At 37.3% G+C, this 22,469-nt stretch overlaps 1 protein-coding gene across 3 annotated transcripts in view; it reads right to left on the bottom strand.

Moving 5' to 3' along the window:
- PDE11A (phosphodiesterase 11A) overlaps window positions 1-22,469 on the bottom strand; it is a 106,729-nt gene that overhangs the window by 51,561 nt on the left and 32,699 nt on the right. For 2 of the 3 annotated variants that reach the window (XM_015635295.1, XM_015635296.1), the window contains exons 3-10: window positions 15,557-15,646; window positions 13,328-13,468; window positions 11,464-11,528; window positions 8,081-8,216; window positions 5,618-5,693; window positions 4,176-4,243; window positions 3,732-3,824; window positions 1,030-1,080 (exon numbers count right to left, since the gene is read on the bottom strand). In XM_015635295.1, coding sequence (XP_015490781.1) covers window positions 1,030-1,080; window positions 3,732-3,824; window positions 4,176-4,243; window positions 5,618-5,693; window positions 8,081-8,216; window positions 11,464-11,528; window positions 13,328-13,468; window positions 15,557-15,646 — 720 coding nt within the window. Of the gene's footprint in view, window positions 1-1,029; window positions 1,081-3,731; window positions 3,825-4,175; window positions 4,244-5,617; window positions 5,694-8,080; window positions 8,217-11,463; window positions 11,529-13,327; window positions 13,469-15,556; window positions 15,647-20,349; window positions 20,470-22,469 lie in introns of those variants that run through there. The other variant, XM_033515869.1, reaches the window with a different exon arrangement.

Genomic DNA, 22,469 nt, shown 5'->3' with positions numbered 1-22,469 from the left:
CCTTCCTCAGCCCAGACCACTCAGCAGTATCAGCTCCATGCCAGCCATGTGTTCCCCCTTTCACCACAGCCATCCCCGTAGTGCAGAAAGCAGGTTGCAGCCTGACAGCCAAGGGCCAAAATAACCACCCAAAAGCTATTTTTCAGCTAGACAGATGCCAGGGCTCCAGGGCAGGGAATGCCAGCAGTGTGGGGTCACAACAGTCCAGATCTCCTTCCCAGACCTCTCTACAGTCTCTGATGCACTGTGGGTCCAAGAGACAACAGTGATACCCACCATGAGAGCCTCCCAAACAGGTTTGAGGAGCCCTCTACCTGCATTGCCTCCTCACAGCCAAGGGAAGCATCACCAAATTTCCCAAGTGCCTCCTCAAGCAGGAAGAGACAAACAGCATATCACAAAAGTGGCTCTGGAGTGCTGGCAGTGATGAAAGCTCAAGGTCACTGCTCCCCCACTTTCTAGGCCATGGCAAGGCAGGATTCAGTGAGAACATGTAATTATTGGTCCCTACCAATGCTACCCTCAGAACACATCACTTTCACATTCTGCCAAGGTTGCTTACAGGAGTTGGAAGATCCCTCACCTTCCTGTCCAGCCTTCTGAGCTTATGCACAATCTGGATAGTGAATGCTCCACTTTTCTAGTAAACACAGGGCAGCGTCCATGCTATAATTAAGTCTCAAGTTCCTTTCTTTTGCTCTAGGCTCTCTCTCATCTCCTATGTGGTACGACTTCCCTGTGATGTTTCCTGGTGAGGAGGCCACCAAACCCACACTGACATGCAGTGCCAGTAGCTGGTGTTGGGACAATGGGACTTTGCTGCTGTGCACCCACCACTGCAGCTCCTCATCCTCTGAAAGAAGCTTTCTACCTCCCTTCTTAACAGCCTTACATGTAATATATCCATTGTAAATAATTTTTTATTAAGATTTTATGCTTATGATGTGAAACTTCTCTCATATAATCTAGACAAATATTAATTTACTGTTACAGTTTCAGAAATAAGTATATTAAAACCTTAAAGCTTACCTTGAATTTATCAACTTCTGCCTTCGAACATGTTGCATGATAAGACAACACCTGCCCCAGAACAAAAGATAAAAGCCATTTTTGTACACTTGACAAGTAGCAATATCAGGGCTCTGTACTGCAGTCTAATCAATTATGTTTAAAGCAAATTTAATTAGCATTTGTGTAATAATTCAGTTCTGATTGACAGCATGTAATAGCTAATTACAGGTTATCAGGCATACATTTGGCAGTTAACACTGCCGGGAGTTTTATAGGGAATAATGAACAGTAAGTAATTCAGTATTATGAGGATTCCTACATTGTTCTCCTGAAGTTCTACAATCAAAAGAGAAAGAATTTAATGCAAAAATAACAGTAGATTTACAGACTTTTGCTATACTGAAAAGCTTTAATGCCTATACTAGTGGCACATCGCTGCATCCAAATATCAGCACCTCTGTGCTGTGTCTGGCATTCCCTTCAATTCATTCTGGAGACGGCAGCATCAAATAAAATGTACAAAGTACTGCACACCTGCTCTAATTACCTCTTAGTATGCAGCCATTTCTCTGTAGTGTGTTCTGTCCTTGTGGGCTAACACTGAACAAGCACTGCAGAAGGCCAGGGAGCCTTGGCTCTGGACCCACCATGGTCTGTCTGGCTGTGCATGGGATGAGCTGCTGGTCCAGGAGAGAGCTCCCAGAGCCAGAGCACTCCCAGCAAGGACAGCTCCTCCTGCCCACACCTGACCTGCTGATGTGCTAAAGCTTTGGTACAGACTTCTCACTTAGAAATCATTTTCATCTATGAATGTCTCTGTTATTCACACAAACACCTAAACTGTGTCTCACAGGGCTTTGATTTGCAATACCTCATGGCAGTAAGTCCCAAGATGTATTTACTCTTATCAGTTCTAGAGATGCCACCTTTTACAGTAACAGGGATTCATTCCTGCTCTGTAAAATAATAAATAACATAAACTCATTTGTTCTGTACCCCGTTTTACTTTGTATGATTATACATCATGTCCTTTCTCAAATAGTATCTATTTTTCCATCCAACCATATTGCAACTTCTCTCAGAAATTGGTAAGATTAGTCAAATTACTTCTTCTGCTATGACAGATTAAACTCAATACTGAAATTCTCATCAAGCTTCTCCTTGATCTATGTTCATTACATCCCTCTATATTTTTACAGTCTTCCTTAGTATTTATTATTTCAATATTTAAATAATTTGCAAATTTTGTGTCCCTAGTATAAAAAAAAAGTATTTAGCCTGGCTTGGAATCATGGCAACCTTTTCTGATCATTTATTTATGCTTTGCTCATCTATTTATTAGTCAGTCTTGCATCAGAATACTGCATGAAAACCTGTATCAGGATATATGGATACGATAATAATACGATAATATTATTATGATATATACAAGTTCATTCATTTTACATCTGATATCAATGTAATTTTCAAGTGCCATTCATTGCCATTATAGCTAAATACCTAAACACTAATGAAGTATTCTAAGTATTCTATTACTGAAAATCTAGTCTTTCATCTCATACCATTCAGTTCAGCACTCTTCTCCTGCATCTTCCATCACTTTATGCGAATGTTATCAAAAGCTGTTTCACATTTTTAGAAAGAATTACCCTTCATTGAAGAATAATGGCTATTTATCAATTCTATATTCTACATGTAAGCTATATGGTTATTAGTCTTTTTTTAGATCAAAGAAGGAAGCTGTAATTTAAACCAAAAAAAATTTGATTTTCTTTTATTTCAGTAGCAACTAACAAAATTCTGTGTCAAGTTTTATCCCTATATATCTGTGTGTGACATCTAGCACTGCTTGTTTTTCTTACCAGGAGGAGCATTCATTCTAAGGTATCATATTGCACAAATTCTCGTATGTATGAAAGCTTACACTAATTCATGGCTATGGCATGTAAAGTACAAGGGATCTTGCAAGAGACCTGGACAAGTAAGCTTTTAACTTTTCCTCCTACATGGGTAGATACATACAAATAATAAAGAAAGCTGCTTATGCTTAGAATTTCTAACAGATTGTCTTACTGACTTTGGAAAGCTTTAATAGGCCTGTGTGCATCACAGGATACAACCCCCCTCTGCTGATTAATATCTCAAACCCTAAAGAAAAGAAATAAATCCTCTTTATAGTAATTCAGTTGGGTTTGGCGTTTCTTTTAATGGAAAGAACTTTGTAACTCATTCAGGCCAGTGTTATTTTTGTGATCCTTATTGTAATGGTGAGTACTGGAGAAACTCAAAGGAGTTACACAGGCAAAGGTGCATACATCAGGGATAACTAGATCATTTTTTTCTCTTATCACATGGGAAATTTAAAATACTAGTATCTTAGTGATCTTTCCCTTTCCTCAGAGCAATGTTTTAAGATTAATCAGTCCTGTATAGTGCTTTTAGAAAGATCTGAAAGTTCATTCGAACCACTCTTAATTACTGTTGTAGGAATAATATAAATTTGTAAAGCTATCCTCAAAACTCCTGGCTTTTTTCTCACCAAGATTATTTTTAATATGATAATATTTAAAATTATATTTAAAATCTTATAATAGACAACAGTGCTATATTGTTGAATCTGGTTAGAGAAGTTTAAATAATCACAGTATTTTTAAATATAGTGGGCTCTTTTACATGTGACAGTTAGGAGCAAAAATGGTTTCACAAAGATGTACACATACGTCAAGAGCCACAGACTGTTTTGCCCAGGATTTCTTCACTTGGTCATACATAATTGTGTTGTTGATACCCAGGCCACAAAAAATAACAAAAGCCTAAAATTTAAAAAGAGAAAAAAAGAGAGTCAATTATGAATTGGTTATAATACAGGCACAAAGATGAATACTGGCTTAATCATTAAAAGAAATTGCATGGAAATATTAGGAACAATCATGTTTAAACAGGCTATTTTAAGAATGCAGGTGAGTCACTGGCCTCCAGATGAGAGATTAGATGCCAGAAACTTGTTTTAATTAGGATGCCACTTTCTAAGTGAGGATTACTGAGAATTCATGTCAAACCACAAGATATTCTCCCCCCATCCCTGGAGTGGACTGAAGCAGGTTACTGAGAAATACCAAATGCTACTGTAAAAGTATGTTAATGTTGAACTGAATGCCTCTTACTTCAAACAGCCGCTGGTCAGCATCGTCAAAGGATTTCCCATCAAGCCTGTTCAACACTTGAGCTACCCCTTCAGAAAGAGTTAATATGAATTATAATCTTCATTCATTCATGCACAATGCAGAATGTTTTATTCATTGGTAAAATGTAAACCACATATTTCAAACTGAAAAGCAAAATGCAAATATTTATTCTGAAAATAATTAGACACAGATGTGCAATAATTTTATTGTTTTGGTATCAGTACTTTCAGCTGTAATTCTTTACTCTCTAAGTATAGTACTGAAAATCTCACAGCTTTTCACAAAAGGTTAAAGATCTATTTGAGAAAGAACTTGATCATTTTGCTAACAGCAATCACACAAGTTATCTTAAAAATTTGGAGTTACCAATAAAATTTACTGAAACAATACCTTCATTCCTAAAATCATAGTTAATTTATCATCATATAGGGTATATAAACCCGTTTTTACTCATGACTGGTTCATCAATTTACTGAGCCATTGAAAAAAATGCATTTTCCAGACTAATGCTGATTTCTACTGCAACAAACATTTCTATTTCATTTAGCTACAATAAGCCCTTAGAAAAATACTTTAACAGTAATCAGCTGCCAAGAGTCCAGATTATTTCCTCTTGAAGATAATGCGCAGTTCACAATAAACAACAGGACGCATTTTTAAAAGACTCCCACGTCATCTCTGCTAAAGCAGCTCAAAGATCCTGCGTGACACAAGTGCCTTCAGCAATGCACTACTGATCTCAGCTCTCCCTGACAGCCACAATGCACAGGGATCTAACTCTTGCCCTGACAGGGTAAGTCGCAATGGCTTTGACGTCAGTTCTTCTGAGGAAAGTTACCAGAGGAATCTGGCACTGGTATTTACAAGCACTCCTTTTTGTGCCAAAAGCACACAATAGCACAGGGCAAACTGCTGGTGTAGCATAGCTGTGGAGCTATCAAAGATCCCCTAAAACCCTGTCACATCCTGGTCCAGAAACCACCACTGCAACAGGCAACCCCGAGCACTGCCACAGCCCCTCCAGTAAATCATCCCTGAATGCGTCCAGAGGTTATCATTAGAGGGAAAAGACCACTTCACTTGACTCCAGAAACAGTTGCCCATGTACTAAAGAAGAAAACCCAAGGAAAACATCAATGCATATAAAACATTTTTCACTAATATGGTTCCACTTTCTGTTTTCATCTCATTAAAGTTCAGTAGAATATGTAACTTAACAACAGTACAGCTGGAAAACTGAAAAAGTCCATACAGTATCCAAGTCAAAACATCCCTTCTTGGATACTTAGCATGCATCCTAGGTACTGTAACTTCTTAACAATATTCAGCTGGGAAAAAGAAGAAAAAGGAACATAGAATTAAAAGGATAGAACTAAATTTATGTTAGCACAAATATTACACAGCCACGAGGAAAGTCTTACCAATTATTTGGTGGGTGCTGTTCCATATAGGGACACACAGAACAGATCTTATGTGAAAGCCAGAAATTTGGTCAGCCTAAAATGTAGAAATGAGAGCTCCCATTAGTGGTGCTGTTTCCAGCCTTTTAAATCACAGTCATAGAAATATCAAGGAGTTAGTTTACATTATAAACATCATTTCATATTAATCAACTCTCAGAAAAAAAACTGCTAAAACTTCATCCACAGTAGCCAAAAGTCATAAGGATTATTCTAAAAATTGCCAAAGAAAATACAAACATTGGCATCTTTGCCACATGAAGCTTACACTATTTGACTGTGATTTGGCACTAAAGACCAACTAGAATCGAGGCAATGTCCAGACAAATTCTGGATTACTTACACTGGTGGATTAGCAGAGATAACTTTCATTGAATGAGTTTGCCTTAGAAGTACTCTTCCCAACTGTCAAACTGAAACTGGACTTAGCAAGGCAGCTGTAAAAGGAGGCTTATGGGAAATACACATTTGCAGAAGAAAGGTGAGAGTAAGTAGGGAACTTTGCAGAAGTGCAAGTTAGTAAAAAATGTAAGGAAGAGCCAAACCCTAGATTTGAGATAACTGGTCCTTTCATTCAATGCCAGTTTACTGTTTTCTATCTAATACAGTATACAACTTTACAGTTTATTTTTTACTGTATTTTAAGCGTCACTGATTCTCTTTTTTCTACAATTAATAAGGGTTATTCTTTAGTGCCACCTCTGTGAAATCTAATGAACAGAAAACAGTTTTTCAAAAGAGATTAGAGAGTGGAATGAGTCCACTCACAGAAGATCAGGAGATGTTCTCTTACTAAAACTGCCACTGCTAGAGGCAATCTTTAATAAAAGAAAACTAAAAGACCAGCAATAATTCATATACAGGAAGCAGAATAGGATCACTGTGATCTCCTAGCTAGCAAAAGATATAACCCAGGTTTTAATTAGATTACTGTCTATTTATACATACTCAGAACTCATCACTGAAACTGGTGTGGAGTGACACCAAAATCCTGGGTAGCAGGGCAATAACTGATTCAGATGTATGTCTTAAAACGAACTGCAAAATACTTTTGTACAAAATTCTTGATGAATGAGTTGAAAATTGAGTATCAACATTTGCAAATGAGAAGTAGTGTTCTGAGAAAAAGATAAGAGATTATTTTCAACAGAAGCAGAGAACAGAATTTCTGTTCATAACTCTAAACATATGCTTGATTCTATCAAAGTAATGAGGGATACTATGTTCCTCTTACTACTCTTGACTGAAAAAATAATTTAGTAGAAAAACTGAATTTAAGAATTAAATTTTCATAGGAACCCATCAAAAGAAAATGATTATTGCCCTTTATATAATTTTCTTTATATATATTGGGTAGTGCCTCCAACTTGGAAAGGACTAAGTGTGAAACAAATAAGAGATAGCTGAATAATTCAGGACATGATATAATACAAGTACAATTGCAAACATCATGGATTGGCATGCTTTAAGTTAGCATATCTAAATGCCCCAGGCATTAATTGTACCTCTTGCAATTCTGAACAGATTAACATCAATGCAGTTTTCCTTTATACTTTTACAGCAGGCCTCTTTTATTTTTTCTTGTTTCTAAAAATTCTGCTGGTTTGAGAGATAATCCCTTTAATGACATGTGGAATAAAATTGGAACCAAGCTAACTCTCAACATGAAACACTTCCAAGAACACTTACTGTAGTAACACATTTTGGGAAGCTTTCTGACCAAGGCATTGATTAATGTGCTGTCCAACTTCTGGCCAAGTCCTCCATAGTAATGCTGGACTAGAATTCAGTGAAGATTTTGTCCTTCCATATGTTTCTAACATTTATTTAGATGTTAAGTATACTTACATTTTTATCTGTAGCTACACCTTTATAACAGGAAATAAATACTTTAAGATACACAAAAACTTTTATTGGGAGTGATAAGTATCTTGAAGTAGTACCCAATTCAGTTTGTATTTGAGAAAATTAAACTGTTGGTTGGCTAAGTTAGATCAAAAACAACATTTGTCTGTCTGGATACCAGCTCTGTTTGCACTCTGTCTGTGTACAGCCCCAGTCACCCCAACAGCTAGCAACGCTGGTGCTGCTAACACTGAACACCAACAAATTTTCAGCAATAAAAATCAGTTTGCATAAATATCAAGGCAATTGGTAGGAGAAGTTATCATGTATAAATAGGAAAATCAAAGAATCATGGACAAAGTAACTGCTTTAAGTCATAATTCACTAATTCAGTGATTTGTGCTTACAGTATAAAGCTGTGTCAACAACAAAAGACCAGAAGGATAATTTACTGGATAGAAAAAATAATTAAAAATAAATATTCACACATCTCACAGCCACTCAGATACAAACCCAAAATTTTGATATTAGTTGCAGTGCCCAAAAGTAATGTAAATTACATTTGTAAAACTTTTTTACCTCAGCATCAAAGCGAGGATCCTGATAGGCATCACTGATGTTCACTGGGAGACCTGTGGAAGCGACGAGCTCAGCAATGCTATTATTTATTAGCCAGTCAGAATAAGATGATGATTTTTCCATGCTGTCTTTGAAACTATCAAAATGCAGGGCAAGGGGAGAAAAGAATACAGTCAACGTTAATTGCAAGTCCAGAATGTCCTACATGCACATTTATAAGAACAGCAGAACCATTCACAATTATTAAAGGTTACCAAAAATTAACTATAGAACAATAATTTGGTATTATTGAAATGGTACTTCAAAAATTCTCTCCTTTACATAACTCTTTCTATTGAAAACAGCATTAGTATCTCAAGTAAATAAAATATTTGTAAAATTTTACCTATGAACCAACAGTGGATTATGTTCTAAGTCTCATCTGAAAGAAAACTTAATATGCTTGAAAGACTATAAATAAAAATAATAACGATTTACAGAAATCTAAAGAAATTATAAGAATTTTAAGTGATGGTAATACATCTTACATGTATACTTTGACAGAGACCTATATATAAATATAATGAGCTAAGTAAAAAAATCACATTTATAATTTAAAATTTAATTCATAATTTAATTTATTTTAAATACTTTGGAAGAAAAAAATCTTTAAGGGTAAGGATCTAATTTCAAATACATAGTTTGTAACTTATCTGAATGGTAGTATCATTATCATATAAGACACATAAATCAGAACTCTGTTATGGGTGTCAAGCACTTTAAGCAGCAAATTAATTCAAGTAAAGGAAACAAGATAAAAATTCATGCAGAAGTTTTAAAAGTGAGTTCTATTATGTTCTCTCCATTCCTAACAAGCACTCTACACCCATACTCCAGAAGACAGGCACATCATCCCAGGGACAGTAACACAGTTGGGGGATTTCAGCACTTCCTCTGTACCAGCCCAAGTGGGAAGGAGAACAGGCATTTTTGCCCACACAGCTCATACTCTGGCCCAGGCAGGAGAGCTGTCCACTACCACTGGTACCCAGTTAGAGAACTGTCTTCTCAGCTGCCTGCTAAAATGTAACCTCATCTCCCAAAACCGCTGCTTCTGTGCAGGAAAGGCACAGTCTGCAGCACGTTCCACCAGGCCCATCTTCATCTAGATCATACCAGAACTGAGCCCTCAAGGATTCTGAGACCTATGTAATATTTTTTCAAAGGGAGAGAAAATTTAGGGGTCTTGGCAAACTTGTACTTCAAGAACAAAATCGCTGGGAAAAGCAAGAGCATCAATGTGCCAGTATGGATAATAAACAAACTTGATTGTGGCTTGTGATGAAAAATAGCAAATTGAACAGATAAACACAACTGTGGCCTTGCAAGGTATTTTTTTACAAACAACACTAAAGAAAATGGATAAGAGTATTTATTATGATATCTAGGGATTTATCAGGTGAGCTGCTATCTACACATATATAAGGAGGGCAAAAGAAAAGCCAGCTTCTAAAACTGTGTGAGAAACTATATTAGGGCATGAAATAATGTCTTAAGACCTTCTTTCTCATTTAGATAAAACTTATAATGAGAACTGTTCTCAGCCTAAAATTTCTTTGGATTTCAACTAAAATTTCAAAGAAATAATATTTTTCTTAACTGCTGTAATGATGAACTCGTCTTACCATTTTTAACCCCACATGAAATGTCTCATGACTTTACATCAGTTACAGCTGCAGAATGTAGAATGAAAAGGGCAAAACTCACTAGAAAAATGCTCAAATGTCAAGGGCTCGCGGCATTGTTCTGTATCCTAAATAACCTTTATTTTTCCACAATAGTGCCAATAACTCAAGCTGTGCCTGTGCAAGATCCAAATGTGACATCATATCTGCCAGTCTAACCTTGGTCTTCATAAATGCAACTTCACTCTCCACAGGAAAAAATCATCAAAGAAAAAGCAATGCATCTTTATGTTAAAATACACAGAAATGTATCTTTATGAATCTTATAAAGACCAGCTACCAGGTTGCATGTGTTTATTCATGTCTTGGACTAAAGTTAAAATAATCTTGACTTGACTACATGCAGAGCAGGCTACTACAAACTGCTTTGTGGCAACATGCTAATATAACTATGGTAACAAGAAATGAGCCAGCTTGGTTATCTTGACACCACTCTACATTGTTTTGACTAATCTGGCTACAGATCAAGTTTGAGAAAAACAGGAATAACAACAACATTCCTTGATTCATACTCCTGTCCCTGAATAAAAGAAATGTATTTTCACCCCCTAGGAAAGACCAACTGCTACTCTGAAACTCTTTGTCAAAAACAGTAACTTGTGATTCCTAGATGAATCAACAGATTATTTATTCATATTTAAATATTCCTATTTTTTATTGCTTGTTTTCCATTTGCTTCACCATTCCCATACCAGGACATGGAAGGGAGATAGCTTCTACCCATATTTCTGTGTGGCCCTGGACTCTGCTGTCAGCTTGCACATCTTAGAAATCTTCTAACACTATCCATTTTTCTAATGCTGTGAAATCAATCCATGAAATGGTTTATCACCATGACAGCCATTTGATGTGGAAAATTCTTCCTCAGAACCAGTATGAATTAATCTGCATAAAACCTGTGTGATAAACACTGAGCCCTGAAAGATGAAGAAACGTTCTCACAATAGCCCTGAATCCTCATCCCCTCATTTGGTAGATAGGACATTTTATGTGAACTGCTACCAGTGGTGTAACCTTGCAGGGAATGATATAACAACCCCACAAGAACAAAAAGCTCTCTTTTACTACTTAAAATTGGCCCTTTATAAATGTTTACAGATCCTACTAAGCAAAACAGATACTTCCATTTTGACTGGGCTCCCAAACAAGATTTAGTCACAGGAACACAGGAACACAGTTTCTAGGAAATACATATGCTCTGCAGTTTCTAGGCTCTCCAACTTGACAAGAGCAGAAATAAAATTTTACTGGAAACCTCTCAACACAACTGTACAGAGGAGTTTTGTAAGAGATCGACAATCAAAAGTAATTTTGTAATTTTTACTTCAATATTAATCATGCAAAACAACATCTGAATGTTATCAAAACCACAAAAAGTCCATTTCCCCCTGGTTTCTTACCTGAGACCCTGAGACAATATTACTGCATATATACACACACAAACATACATATATATAAAAAATCTAGGCATGTATATTTATTCAAGCAAATCTCCATTTAAAGCAATCAGGAATCTTGTCTGAGTGAAAAAACTTAGGCTCACACTCTTCAATCAAATCTACACAAAGTTCCATAAGAAAATAAAATCTTGACCAAGCAAACTTTAAAACTATGTGAAGAATGAAGTTATCCATAACCACAAAAGACATGAGCACTAACCTGTTGTCAGTATCAGCACTGCACTTTGGAGATAACAATTCAAAGGATTTTGTAAATTTCACCACCTGTCACAAAAGAAGTAACTTAAGATTGTTATTAAGATGAATAAACATCTAAGAAAACAGTAATGTAAGGTTGCTCTATTTAAACTGTATTTTTATCCAATAGTCTTAGGATAAAAATACAAATCTGTATCCTCTCAATGGAGAATTCATGTTTAAAATACACACTGTGCACAGTTCCCTAAAACTCAATATCAAATCAAATTATGTCTTTAGATTCCTTCAGAAAACTATTTTCCACAAGTGTGTACACTTCCCTTTGAAGGCTTTTGGGACATGAATTATGGAGCTTTACTCAAACTTCACTTTTTTAATACAGGAAAACAGAAAGGCTGCTTTGCATTACTATCTGCAACCAATCACACTTGAACATGTGTCAGGAGTACATAAGTGAAACATCTTAGGAGTGGTTAAAAGTGACACTGAACAGAGGCCATGTGTTTGGATGTGTCCCCATCTTCACTTTGGTTCTGAATTGTAAAAGCTTTCTGCACCATGTACAAATGGCAATATTTTAGACATGGTTAGACATTGAGTTACTCTAAGGAGATCTATGTTGATATATATGTGAACCCTCCAAAACAGGAGAAAGTCAGGAAAATAACTGTTTTGCCACTTGTAAAAATTACCAAGTGGGTGGCAAGATGCTATTCTCTTACTCCAAATTAACCTAAGATTTATGACCATTTAGAAAAAGTTTAAGCTTTTTGTCCACATTTCATAACTTTGTCTAGAAGAATAAGAACTCGTGGCTTGTGGTTTGTTAAAAGCCTCTCCAAGCTCAAAGGCAGAAGTAGTACCAAGGGCAGAAAAATGAACTGCCACCCACAGCTTCCTAACACAATGGATATTTCTGCAAAAAATAAAACTCATATTATACTTATAAACACACTTATAATTTCTTAAGAATGTAGTAGAACTGCACCTTGTAATTATAAAATTGGAGAGGGGGAGTGGCTAGGGGAATCTAGAAAGAGAAAATAAACTAGAAACATTAAAATTCTATAATAGAGAACATAAGTGAAATAAAAACCTTGATCTTGCTTTTAGGGAAGCTGGTATAATTTAGGGCATGCTCCATTGAAAGTTCTTAATTTTTATTAACTGAAATGAAATGTGAATCATATGTTTCCTCCAAGGAAAAGAATGGGGATTTTTTTTCTGCCGTACAAACAAATTTACGATTCTGTCTCTGACTTGTCACAGCTCAGCAACAAATAATTAACTTCAGAATCAGTGAGTACAAAAATAGTAACTGAATAGAAAAAAAAGATATTACAAACAATGTTTTATCTTTCAACTACTTCTCAAATCAGTAGAAAGCAGGGTAGTTTATATTTAACAGCCTGAAAACACCAGAGGGAACTATCAATATAAAGGCAGACAATTTATTGCTAATAACAATACTCATAAAATCTTTAAACATTTTTAAAAAGGCTCTCATACCCTATGAATATCAGTACTGCAAAGTCCCAGTGAAAGCCTTGTCAAAACTGTCAAATACTTTCATACAGTTTACATCCATCTGTTCAACAGAGCTCTGCAATGAAATAATTATTCATTGGTCAAGCAGACACAGTAATTGCAAAAAACCAGAAACACTTCAGTAATTCTGAAAGTTGAATTTCCATTTCACCTGCTCAGTGTGAAAGCTTTCTGCTATCACAATATAACCCTACTGGGAAAGAGACACAACAGGGGTGTTGGTAAAGTTTCAACGTGTACCTAACTTACATTTAGGAAGAACACACTGAAAAATACCTGCTGTCCTGTACTTACATGTGCTAAGCAACTATACTTACTGGTGATTCAATATCTTCCAGAAGTAATACTGAGCACCGCTCACACTGCAGCAGAGTCTGGGCCCGATGCATAATTTTCTTGACAATTTTCTCTAAGTCAGTCTGTTCCTCAAAGAGGTCATTCACTACTTCCAGTAAAGCCTGTATACAAGGACAGAAAACTCTTGTATTGGTTGTAGAATTAACAAATACATGGAGCATTGCAAAGGAGGCATCATACTGGGGATGGATTTTATAGCAGTGAGCCATTGAAATCTTCATTCAAATAAAGTTCTTAATGATTATGGCAACAAAATTGAAGTGGGGGCATCTGAAAAATGAAAGAAGTATTCCTTAGCTCACAGCTGGGTACAATCCAACTCTTAGCAAACAATGGGAACCTTTCAAACTGTTTCACTTTGTTCCAAAAATGAACAAATAGCTGTAATGCAATGCAATATGGATTGAGTTGCTTGATTTTATATATTGAATTTTCTAGGACATTTAAACTCCATTTTATACTCTTATTACCCATTTTTATTCTCTTATTACCCATGTTCTTTAGTGTCAGTGCTTTAAAAGTAAGGCTTTCCCCTCTCATTTCATCAACTTTAAAAAAGATAGGCCATGTTCTTTCTTACCATGGGCCCAAAGAAGCTTGCTCTTTTCTTTATTCTCATATAGAGCACTGACACTAAAGAACATTAGTAAAGGTAACCATATAAACTGGAGTGGTCTTAGCTCTTCTAACATAGTGGTCATCAGCAAAATGTTGGCTATAGCTGCTGGAAGCTGCCACCATTAAGGTCTGGCTTCATAGGGAAGGCACAGTACAGGCTTGTGCACCACTTGGTACTTCCCAACTAACTTCAACCATGGACCAGGCAAAGTTAAACACCACCAGTAGGTCAGAAATGCAATCATGTACAGGCCACCACATTGCTGTCCAACAGCAATATTTGTTACACCTTGCATGGCTGAAGAAGGAACAGGAAATGAAGAATCTCTAACCCAATTTATCAGAATTTACCATTTTCTAATGAAGAATGGGAATGCCCCTAATACTTTTCTGCTGATTATCTCCCTCAGAAGATTAAATGCTTGCTCCTCAAAAGTCTGTATTGTTCCCTGCAGTGTGGAAACCTGTAGCAAAATTTAGGTCTTTGTAGTCAAACAATTATTTTATTTGAACACCAAAAAAAGCTACAAAACCCCAAACATCCCAACCAACCAGCCAAAAAAAAAACACCAAAAAAAACTTTGGCAGACAATCTTTATTTTTCCCCACAAGTCTCCTCCAAATCTCTTCCCCAAATATAATAGGCTGTTGTCAGACCTGGACAGAAGACAAGCTCAGCCCAAGACCCACAAGAAACTCAACACCTCGTGACCCTTAAATATAAAGTCATTAGAAAGGGCCATTGTTATTTCTCAAAGTAGTGAAAAGCATTAGTTTTCATAATCTAAAGCACCAAAGTCATGAATATAAAAATGTCATAGCCTAATATACAGATCCAGACTATTGTAGCTACCCCTACCTTGTGAAGAAAGAGTAGGTTCAACACTACCAGAGGTATTGCCACTCAAGTTTTGGACCTGTGATCTAAGCTAACAAAAATATAATTTCCTGTCATTGCAGAAATGATGATAAAAAAGAAGCCAACCATTATTAAAAACCCCTCAAAATTACCATTTTGTTTCTTAAAAAAATAAAAGACCTGTCTGACAAGGGAATGACAGGGGAGCTCAGCATTATTTTCACTTCAGAGCCTCCTGTCCCAATGCATGTATGGCAGCAGCAATCATGAGTGTGTTTTCTATAGAGACATGTTGTCAAAACCCTTCACATATAGGGTTTTTTCCCTTGCTTAATTTTATAAAAATATATCCACATTATTTACACATGAACTGAATATTTAAAATTCAGGATTGAAAAGGCTTGAGATTAGTAGAATTTTTTGAGAGCTTGGATCTCTGCCTAAGTAACACTTTCTCCTGCGCTGTCTGTGCCACAGATGCATTGTTTTAGCACCAGAAAATGTGGAACTGACATCAGGAAACAACAGCCACTGCTACAAGTGTATTTCCCTGCCACACTCTCTGCTTGCTGCCTCAGTCAAGACAGGGATCTTTTGAAAATACAATCTTTAAAATAAAACTGTCTGCTTAGCAAACACATATGCATAGCTGGAACCTGCAGGAACAAAAGACAAAAGTTTGATGTTGGTCCACTACACATTTTGCACTTACCCTGCTTCTGTCATATTCTTTCCTTGAGGCTGCAAATAGCTGGGCATTGGATATGGCAATCCCACAGAAGGGGAGGTACATCTGCATCACCTAGTATGGAAAGAAACCTGCAGTCATTAAAAACAACTGCAATTGTTTATGGCAATTTCTTACCAGGAAAGAGACCTAAACTTAGGGGACGCATCACAGGAAGGTCTCAGCTCACTCTTCAGCAGAGCACTAAACACAAAACAAAATTATCATGGGCAAGGCACATCCGATGCATGGAAAGAGATCAAATGTCTAGGAAAGAACAAATACAATTAAGTTCACAGGTCCCAGAAATCCAGGTCCTCCATAATTTCTCTGGGCATCTGTGGATTCTCAACTCAATAAAATGTCTTCTGAAGACCACTTAAAATTACTGTAGACATCATAGCTTCCCTAGAAATTAGTTATTATGTCTCTGGATTGCTTTTTTGTTCTGTGCTCAAGAAGCAAGCTCAAGTCACATTCCTGATGAGGAATTATACATCTACAGTACATAGATTTTGGAGAATACCAGCACTGTGGAACACAGCACATTGATCCTACACTATTAGTCAGAAAACTGATCATCTTCTCAAAGAAGGTTAAAAAAAAAGTTTAAAGAACATGCTTGAAAAATTGAGCCTTAATCTATATATTTTAAAATATTGAAAAGGAGGGATTGGGAACATGGTTTGAGGTGCCCAAGATGATTTTAGGTTGGCTGTGTGAAGTTCATAAACTAGACCAGTCAAACAGTTGAATATCTATGGGACTAGCGCTTCGCAAGGATGACCGTGGATCAAAGTCCAAACCCATCATTTTTTAGCCACACACTGGTAACATGTCTGTAACATACTGCCTCTCCTGAGTGGATCCCAGGCTTAGGTCTGAGATTTTAAGTAAATTTTACAGCTGTTGAATAGCCTTAACATTTGTGAAGCCTGTGGGAATTGAGGCACTCTGCTGTTTACAGAGCCAAAAGAATGCTGCAGCAGCTAACCTTTCTCCTCTTTGGTCTGTCTGTCTACTGTAAGAAATCCTCTCTGTGATAAATTTTGGCATTAAGAGAGTGGCATTTGTCTTTAAAATTCTATTTAATTAGAAGAATACTGCTAACCCAGAGATGTGGGCTATTGAGACTATCTAAGGAAAGAACCCAGAAGAACAGAAACAGCAGCAACTGCTGTTGGACTTTATCTGCCTTGAACACTCCAGTGGTTCCATACCTGCTTAGTCTGTGTTTGAGCAATGATGAGCTTTTGGAAAGGATCCTCAGATCCTCTGAGTCTTGTACCTTTACACCTGGCACTCTGTCACAGTAACTGCAGACTTTAAGGGTGCACATCTATACTGCTAAGTTGGAAACACCCTGCTTTCATCCTCCTCACATCATGATTGCCTCCAAAGGAAAATGGCACTTTAGACTCTACAAACACTTATCTTTTCAAAGAGGCAGTAACTGAAGTAGCCAACTATCACACCAGATCTACAGGACAGACTACATAAAATGAAAAATATAGTACAAGGGTAAAAAACTGGTAAGAAGGATTAATTTTTTTAATGGTCAGTTTCTCTGAGAGAGTTTTGCATATTTCAGTTTAGTTTTTATTTCCAAATGAAACAAAAAAAACCTATCTATATTTTCTTGTAATAGTACTAAAAACCACAGCCATGTAAGAGTTCAGAGCAGAAAAAGTTACCTTAAGAAAAATCTGGCCTTTAGAGAAATTTTGAATATCATAATGAGACTGGATACATTTTTACTTCATAGGTAAATACTAGTATTTCTTGTCTGCATGCTGGAATCTCTGTTCCCAAAATTAATGTGGCCCTGTGACAGTGGAAAGCTCGAGAGAAGCTTATGAACCTTCAGGCATCACAAAACCAGCTAGCAAAAATGTCATTTTAGTGAGAAGAAAATAAAACCTTGCAATACTGACAACCACTGGTCTCTAGAACCCAACCTCCAAGGCACTGGCTCTATACAGAAATTAGCACCCATAAAACACTGTTTTATGAAATGTTAAGAGCCACTGACATCCATCACTCTTTTCACCACTCAGACTAATTGTGTAAGGCATAGCACAACTAAGAAAGGCACCAAGTTGTTCAAGAAAACCAGTAGAATAAATAAATGTCAACAATTATGAGGAAAGAAACCAAGAAAAAACCTGCCAGGTAGAGAGGAAACACCCTGTGGTTCATTTATTCCTGTTTACCTAAAACTGACAGAACAAAAGCCTACTGTTCCTCTTTTGTACTCTGAATGGTCAAAGTGAATTTCCCCTAAACAAATTGTAATACAGCACTCAGTACACAAAGAATGAAGATGTTTCTAATGGTAGCTGACTTCTAAATTAGACTTTTTTGACCAAAGTTGTTCAGTGGGATAGAAAGCAGTCATTGCATTATTATTTCAGATTACAGATTTAAATCTGCAGTATTAAGACTATTTTACAAGCACCTCTTACATGCTTATGCTATGACTGTGGACATTCCATACAAATATGGAATAATTTAATATTCAACTCTTACCTGTCTGAGCCTCAGACTGTAAGGAGCTGCTATTTTTGTGCCAGATTCACAGTTAAGGGATTTTCCCCCCAGAAAGAATAAAAAAAGTTGAGGAAATGTCAAATAACACCATGGGATAGACACATCTTTCCCCCCTCCTTTTAAGTGACAGATAACTAATTACTAATTTACTGGTGCTCCAAGGTAAAAACTGGCCCAAAGGTTGAGTATGCAACATGCACAAAGTATTTGTGTTAAACTCATGGAAAAACACAATATACCCTGCAGTATACCCTTCTGATGTACATAAGGTATTTTCCCTTTGTTAAACTATTACAAAATTAGTTTTGAAGCAAAACGGAATAGATCTGAAACCGAATTTCCTTCCACATCTATCTGGAATTAATTAAAGGATAAGTTTCTGCAGATTTACTAAATCAATTTTCTAAGAAAGCAAATAGGCAGAATTAAAAAAAAAATCAAAACCAGCTTTAACAGATGTGCCTTATTAAATTATTTTGGCTAATAGGATTAGTTGCAATGATTCATCAGTACTGTGTGACATATTGACAAACCCATCAGTAAGGGTGTAATAGTACATTTTATAAAAATGGTGTTTAGGCTGAGTAACAACCTAATGAATGTGAGGAGATGTTGAAAGAGACTAGTTTTTGTTGGATTGTTTTCATGACAACTATGAAGCATTCAGATACAGTAACTTTAGATTAACAAGTTTGTAATGTGAATTACTTGAACATTCAGGGTCCAGGCGACCTGGCCCGGTTTCTCTTAATTAACCTTCCAATAAGTATTCTTGGGTAGCAACTACACCCACCTCACAAATTCAATATTTTATCAGCACAGGAAACCTATGAAAAGATGCAGTAGTAATGGGCACTTTCAATATCTCACTTTTTTCTTTTTTAAATTCTGTTATTTCATTCTTGTATGTTAGGAGTATTAAAACACAATATGAAGGAAACAGTATAATTACAAGAAGTTTTAGAATTCAGTTATGTAACTACTTACATTTTCAGCTAGATCTTGAAGATTACATATCTTTACTTCAAAACTACAGCAGTAAGATTAAATGTCTGCCCTGACATAGTTACTTTTGGCTTCCCACAGGATATATTTCCATTGTTTTAGTATCTCCACACACCTCCAGACTTGTATCCCCGAAGTTAGACCTTTAAATCCATAAAAATAACTGAAGCAGAAGCTTGATATTTGGAAGTATAAAGCAGATAGTCTTATATAAAGTTAATATTCTGCAATATTAACTACTCAGACAAGTAAGCTACAAACTGTGCTTTTTAGTGGATACTTTTATTTTATGGCATCAGTTTAGAAACACACTGGTGCTCTTCCAGAATTTTAAAGGGCAGTCTTCCATATGTTTCCTCTTCATAACCACAATTTTACAGGCCAGAAGTTCCACACCTGGTTGCACAGTTGTCAGGGCACATCAGCATCTGCACACCTACACTACAGCGGCACAATGTCTTGAGATGTGACACTCATTTTCCTTTCACATAGCTTTTCATAGATAATGAGACATCATCTATGAAACTGTTTCCTAGTGTTCCTATGAACTGCTAAAAATTAGGGTTTCTTCTCATCATCTGGGTTTGGATTTCACAACAACTTCACACACAATACAAATCTTTTTGTCATCAGAAACAGGACAGAGACCTCTGGCCAAGCTCTTTCTGACAATGTGTGTCATCAAGAGACACACCACCTCTCCCTTCACTGCACAGCCTGGGGATGAGGGTCCTTATGGAATCTGCAATCTTCCTTTGCTGGGTCAGAAAAACCCCTGCTGGTTCCAGCTGCAAAAGGCTGTTTTCTAGAATTGGGTGCCTCACAGGAAGCAAGTTCTGAAATCTCTTCTGAGAGGAAGGCATAAAAGCAATGAAGTTGCATGTGTGCAGACCTGCAATGCAGGAAGTTATTAGCTAATGGTGAAAAGCAGCCAGTGCTGCAATGGCAGCACACTGCAGAGGTAAAACGTGAGTTTCACGCTTGCTGGCTGGAAAGCAGCCCTGACTTCAGCCTCAGCAAACGCAGTGACATTTACCCTGCCTCCCCCACACGGCGCTGCCCTCAGGGAGCCTGTCGAGAGCACACGCCGCCATAACTATCCACCACAGTCTAACTCACGGCTGCTGGCATGCTCCGAGCACCCCCTGCCCCGGCAAGGAAAACAAAACACTTCTGGTGTCTGACAGAAGAAAGAAGCTCCTCAGTAGTGCTTGTGTACTCACTCTGGCACAAAGTCCAGGCTGAGCTCTCAGCAAATGCCTGTCTGGTTCAGCTGTTTTCTTTAGCGGCCACAAGAGCCGCTTCTCTTTACACAGCTTGCGTGGTGAGCCTGTGGGGAAAGGAGCTAGGACAGCCTTCCTAGAAAGAGAAAAGAAGTCCTTTCAAAGGAAATGGTTTTGCTATAGTTCAAAGTGATAAATGTTCTGTGGCCGTGAAACCAAATCAGGGAAGCTAGCTGCCCTTTAAAACATTTCCTAATGTGTTCAAAATAGGTTCAGAGAATGAAACATTCTACTGAATTCTGAAAGCAATAAACCAAATCCAATTGCAAAATGGTTAAACACAAGCTCTCATCCAAATTCCATTACCTCCTGCCTGCTGTGCAGGGTCTGGCTAGCCACACGTCTGATAAAATCTAATTATCATCTAAGTTCACAATTCTAAGAAATATTTACCAAAATTATTTTTCCACCCTAAGCATGGAAAGATCTATTGGTTGGTAAAAACACTCCATGAATTGTAGGTGCCCAAATAGGGCATATCACTGCTTGTATCACTGAACCTGCAGAGAGGCTCCTGGGCCAATCTTCTACTGCCCTTTTGTTTTTTTTAAAGTTTGTATTTGCATGTGGTTATTAATGCCGTGCCATAAAAATAAAATGTGCTAAATAAAATGTGCTAATGCTTGCAAACATACAGCAGCATCTCTGCCCTGTAAAGCTCACTATCTGACTCTGGAAGCTTTTGGTGTCTGTAAACAGCCTGAAAGGGACCACGGGAGCAATCCTTCAGCACTCTGTACTTGCCTGCCTCACAGAATTACTGGCACGCATTCAAACTAGATAACTGCGTCACCAGACAGATTACAAAACATGTCTCTGGTAGAAGCAGACTTATTACAGTTTACAAACCTGACTCCTATGTAGGTCACTGTCCTCACAAGCCATGGCACTGGGAGACTGTTGCATGCAGGACCAAGGGGCAGGAAAGGGTGGGAGTGCAGCCAAATGTGCTCAACTCTGATTTTCTGCAGGCCCCATCACTCCCATCTAGTTGTTCAATACAATCTCATCTTCTCTCTTTTCTGCTGTGCACCCAAGGTCTTTAAACTGGGAAAACAAATGAACACACTGAACTTGATTTAAAACAATACACCTGCAAAACTGTTTGTACAGTCAGAACACATCTACTAATCTTAATTTTTTCTGGCAGGTATTTGAACATTTCTTGACCTGGTCACTTTACAGCTAAATATTATCCATTATTCCCATCACTACCAGGGTGTGAGCCTCAAAAAAATCTAAACAAGACATGCTGAATTATACTGTCCAAAAACCCAAAATCATTGGAAGTTGGTATTAAACCTATTTTTAACAATATTTGGTAAGACATTTTAACACTGCATTAAATTTAGCACCCGGTATAAACTGAAAAGGAGAACAACTGTACTGTAAATTCCCTTACAGCACCTCATTTTAAATGGTGTTGCTCCAAATGAATCTGAAATATGAAAACATTTCTGCTAAAGACTACAAGGCCAAAAATAAATATATGTTAAATGGCTGCTATTCTAGGATCCAATCATCTGAGATCTCCTACATGCAAAATCCAGCTATTTTCTCTGGAAATGTCTCTATATTTCACACAAACCTGAATCAGTGATGCCCACTAATAAGCCCCATCCCAGCAACCACGTCAAACTGCCACTCAGTTATTCAACATATGATATTAAGCCAGGATTTCCAGAGGGGAAAATGAGGACAAGACAAGGAAAAAAGTTACACAAAGAATACCAGTGGTTCTATTAGAATGAGAAGTGTATGAACTGAAAAAGAGCAGAGGTAGCAGAAAAGGAGCATCACCATGCCAGTGTAAGCACCTGTAAGGCCAATTCCTGGCATCAGCACTTAGCCCCAGGGCTTCAGCAAATGCACATGGAGCTATAAAGCAAGGAAGCCTCAGCTTGCAGGTAGCCTGAAGGAGGGCTGCAAACTTACAGAAGTTTGATTAAACCAGTGAACCAACATGTTTCTACGTCATAAACATACTGACAGCCACGGAGACTCCTCACTGCAAGGGCGACTGAGGACTCAGGTCTGGATGTGGAGGTATGGGCTATGTC

This window comes from Parus major, chromosome 7 (assembly GCF_001522545.3).
Source record: "Parus major isolate Abel chromosome 7, Parus_major1.1, whole genome shotgun sequence".
NCBI classification, from domain to species: Eukaryota; Metazoa; Chordata; class Aves; order Passeriformes; family Paridae; genus Parus; species Parus major.
Note: the sequence above shows the minus strand (reverse complement) of the source record. Positions and strands in the feature narration are given on the sequence as shown.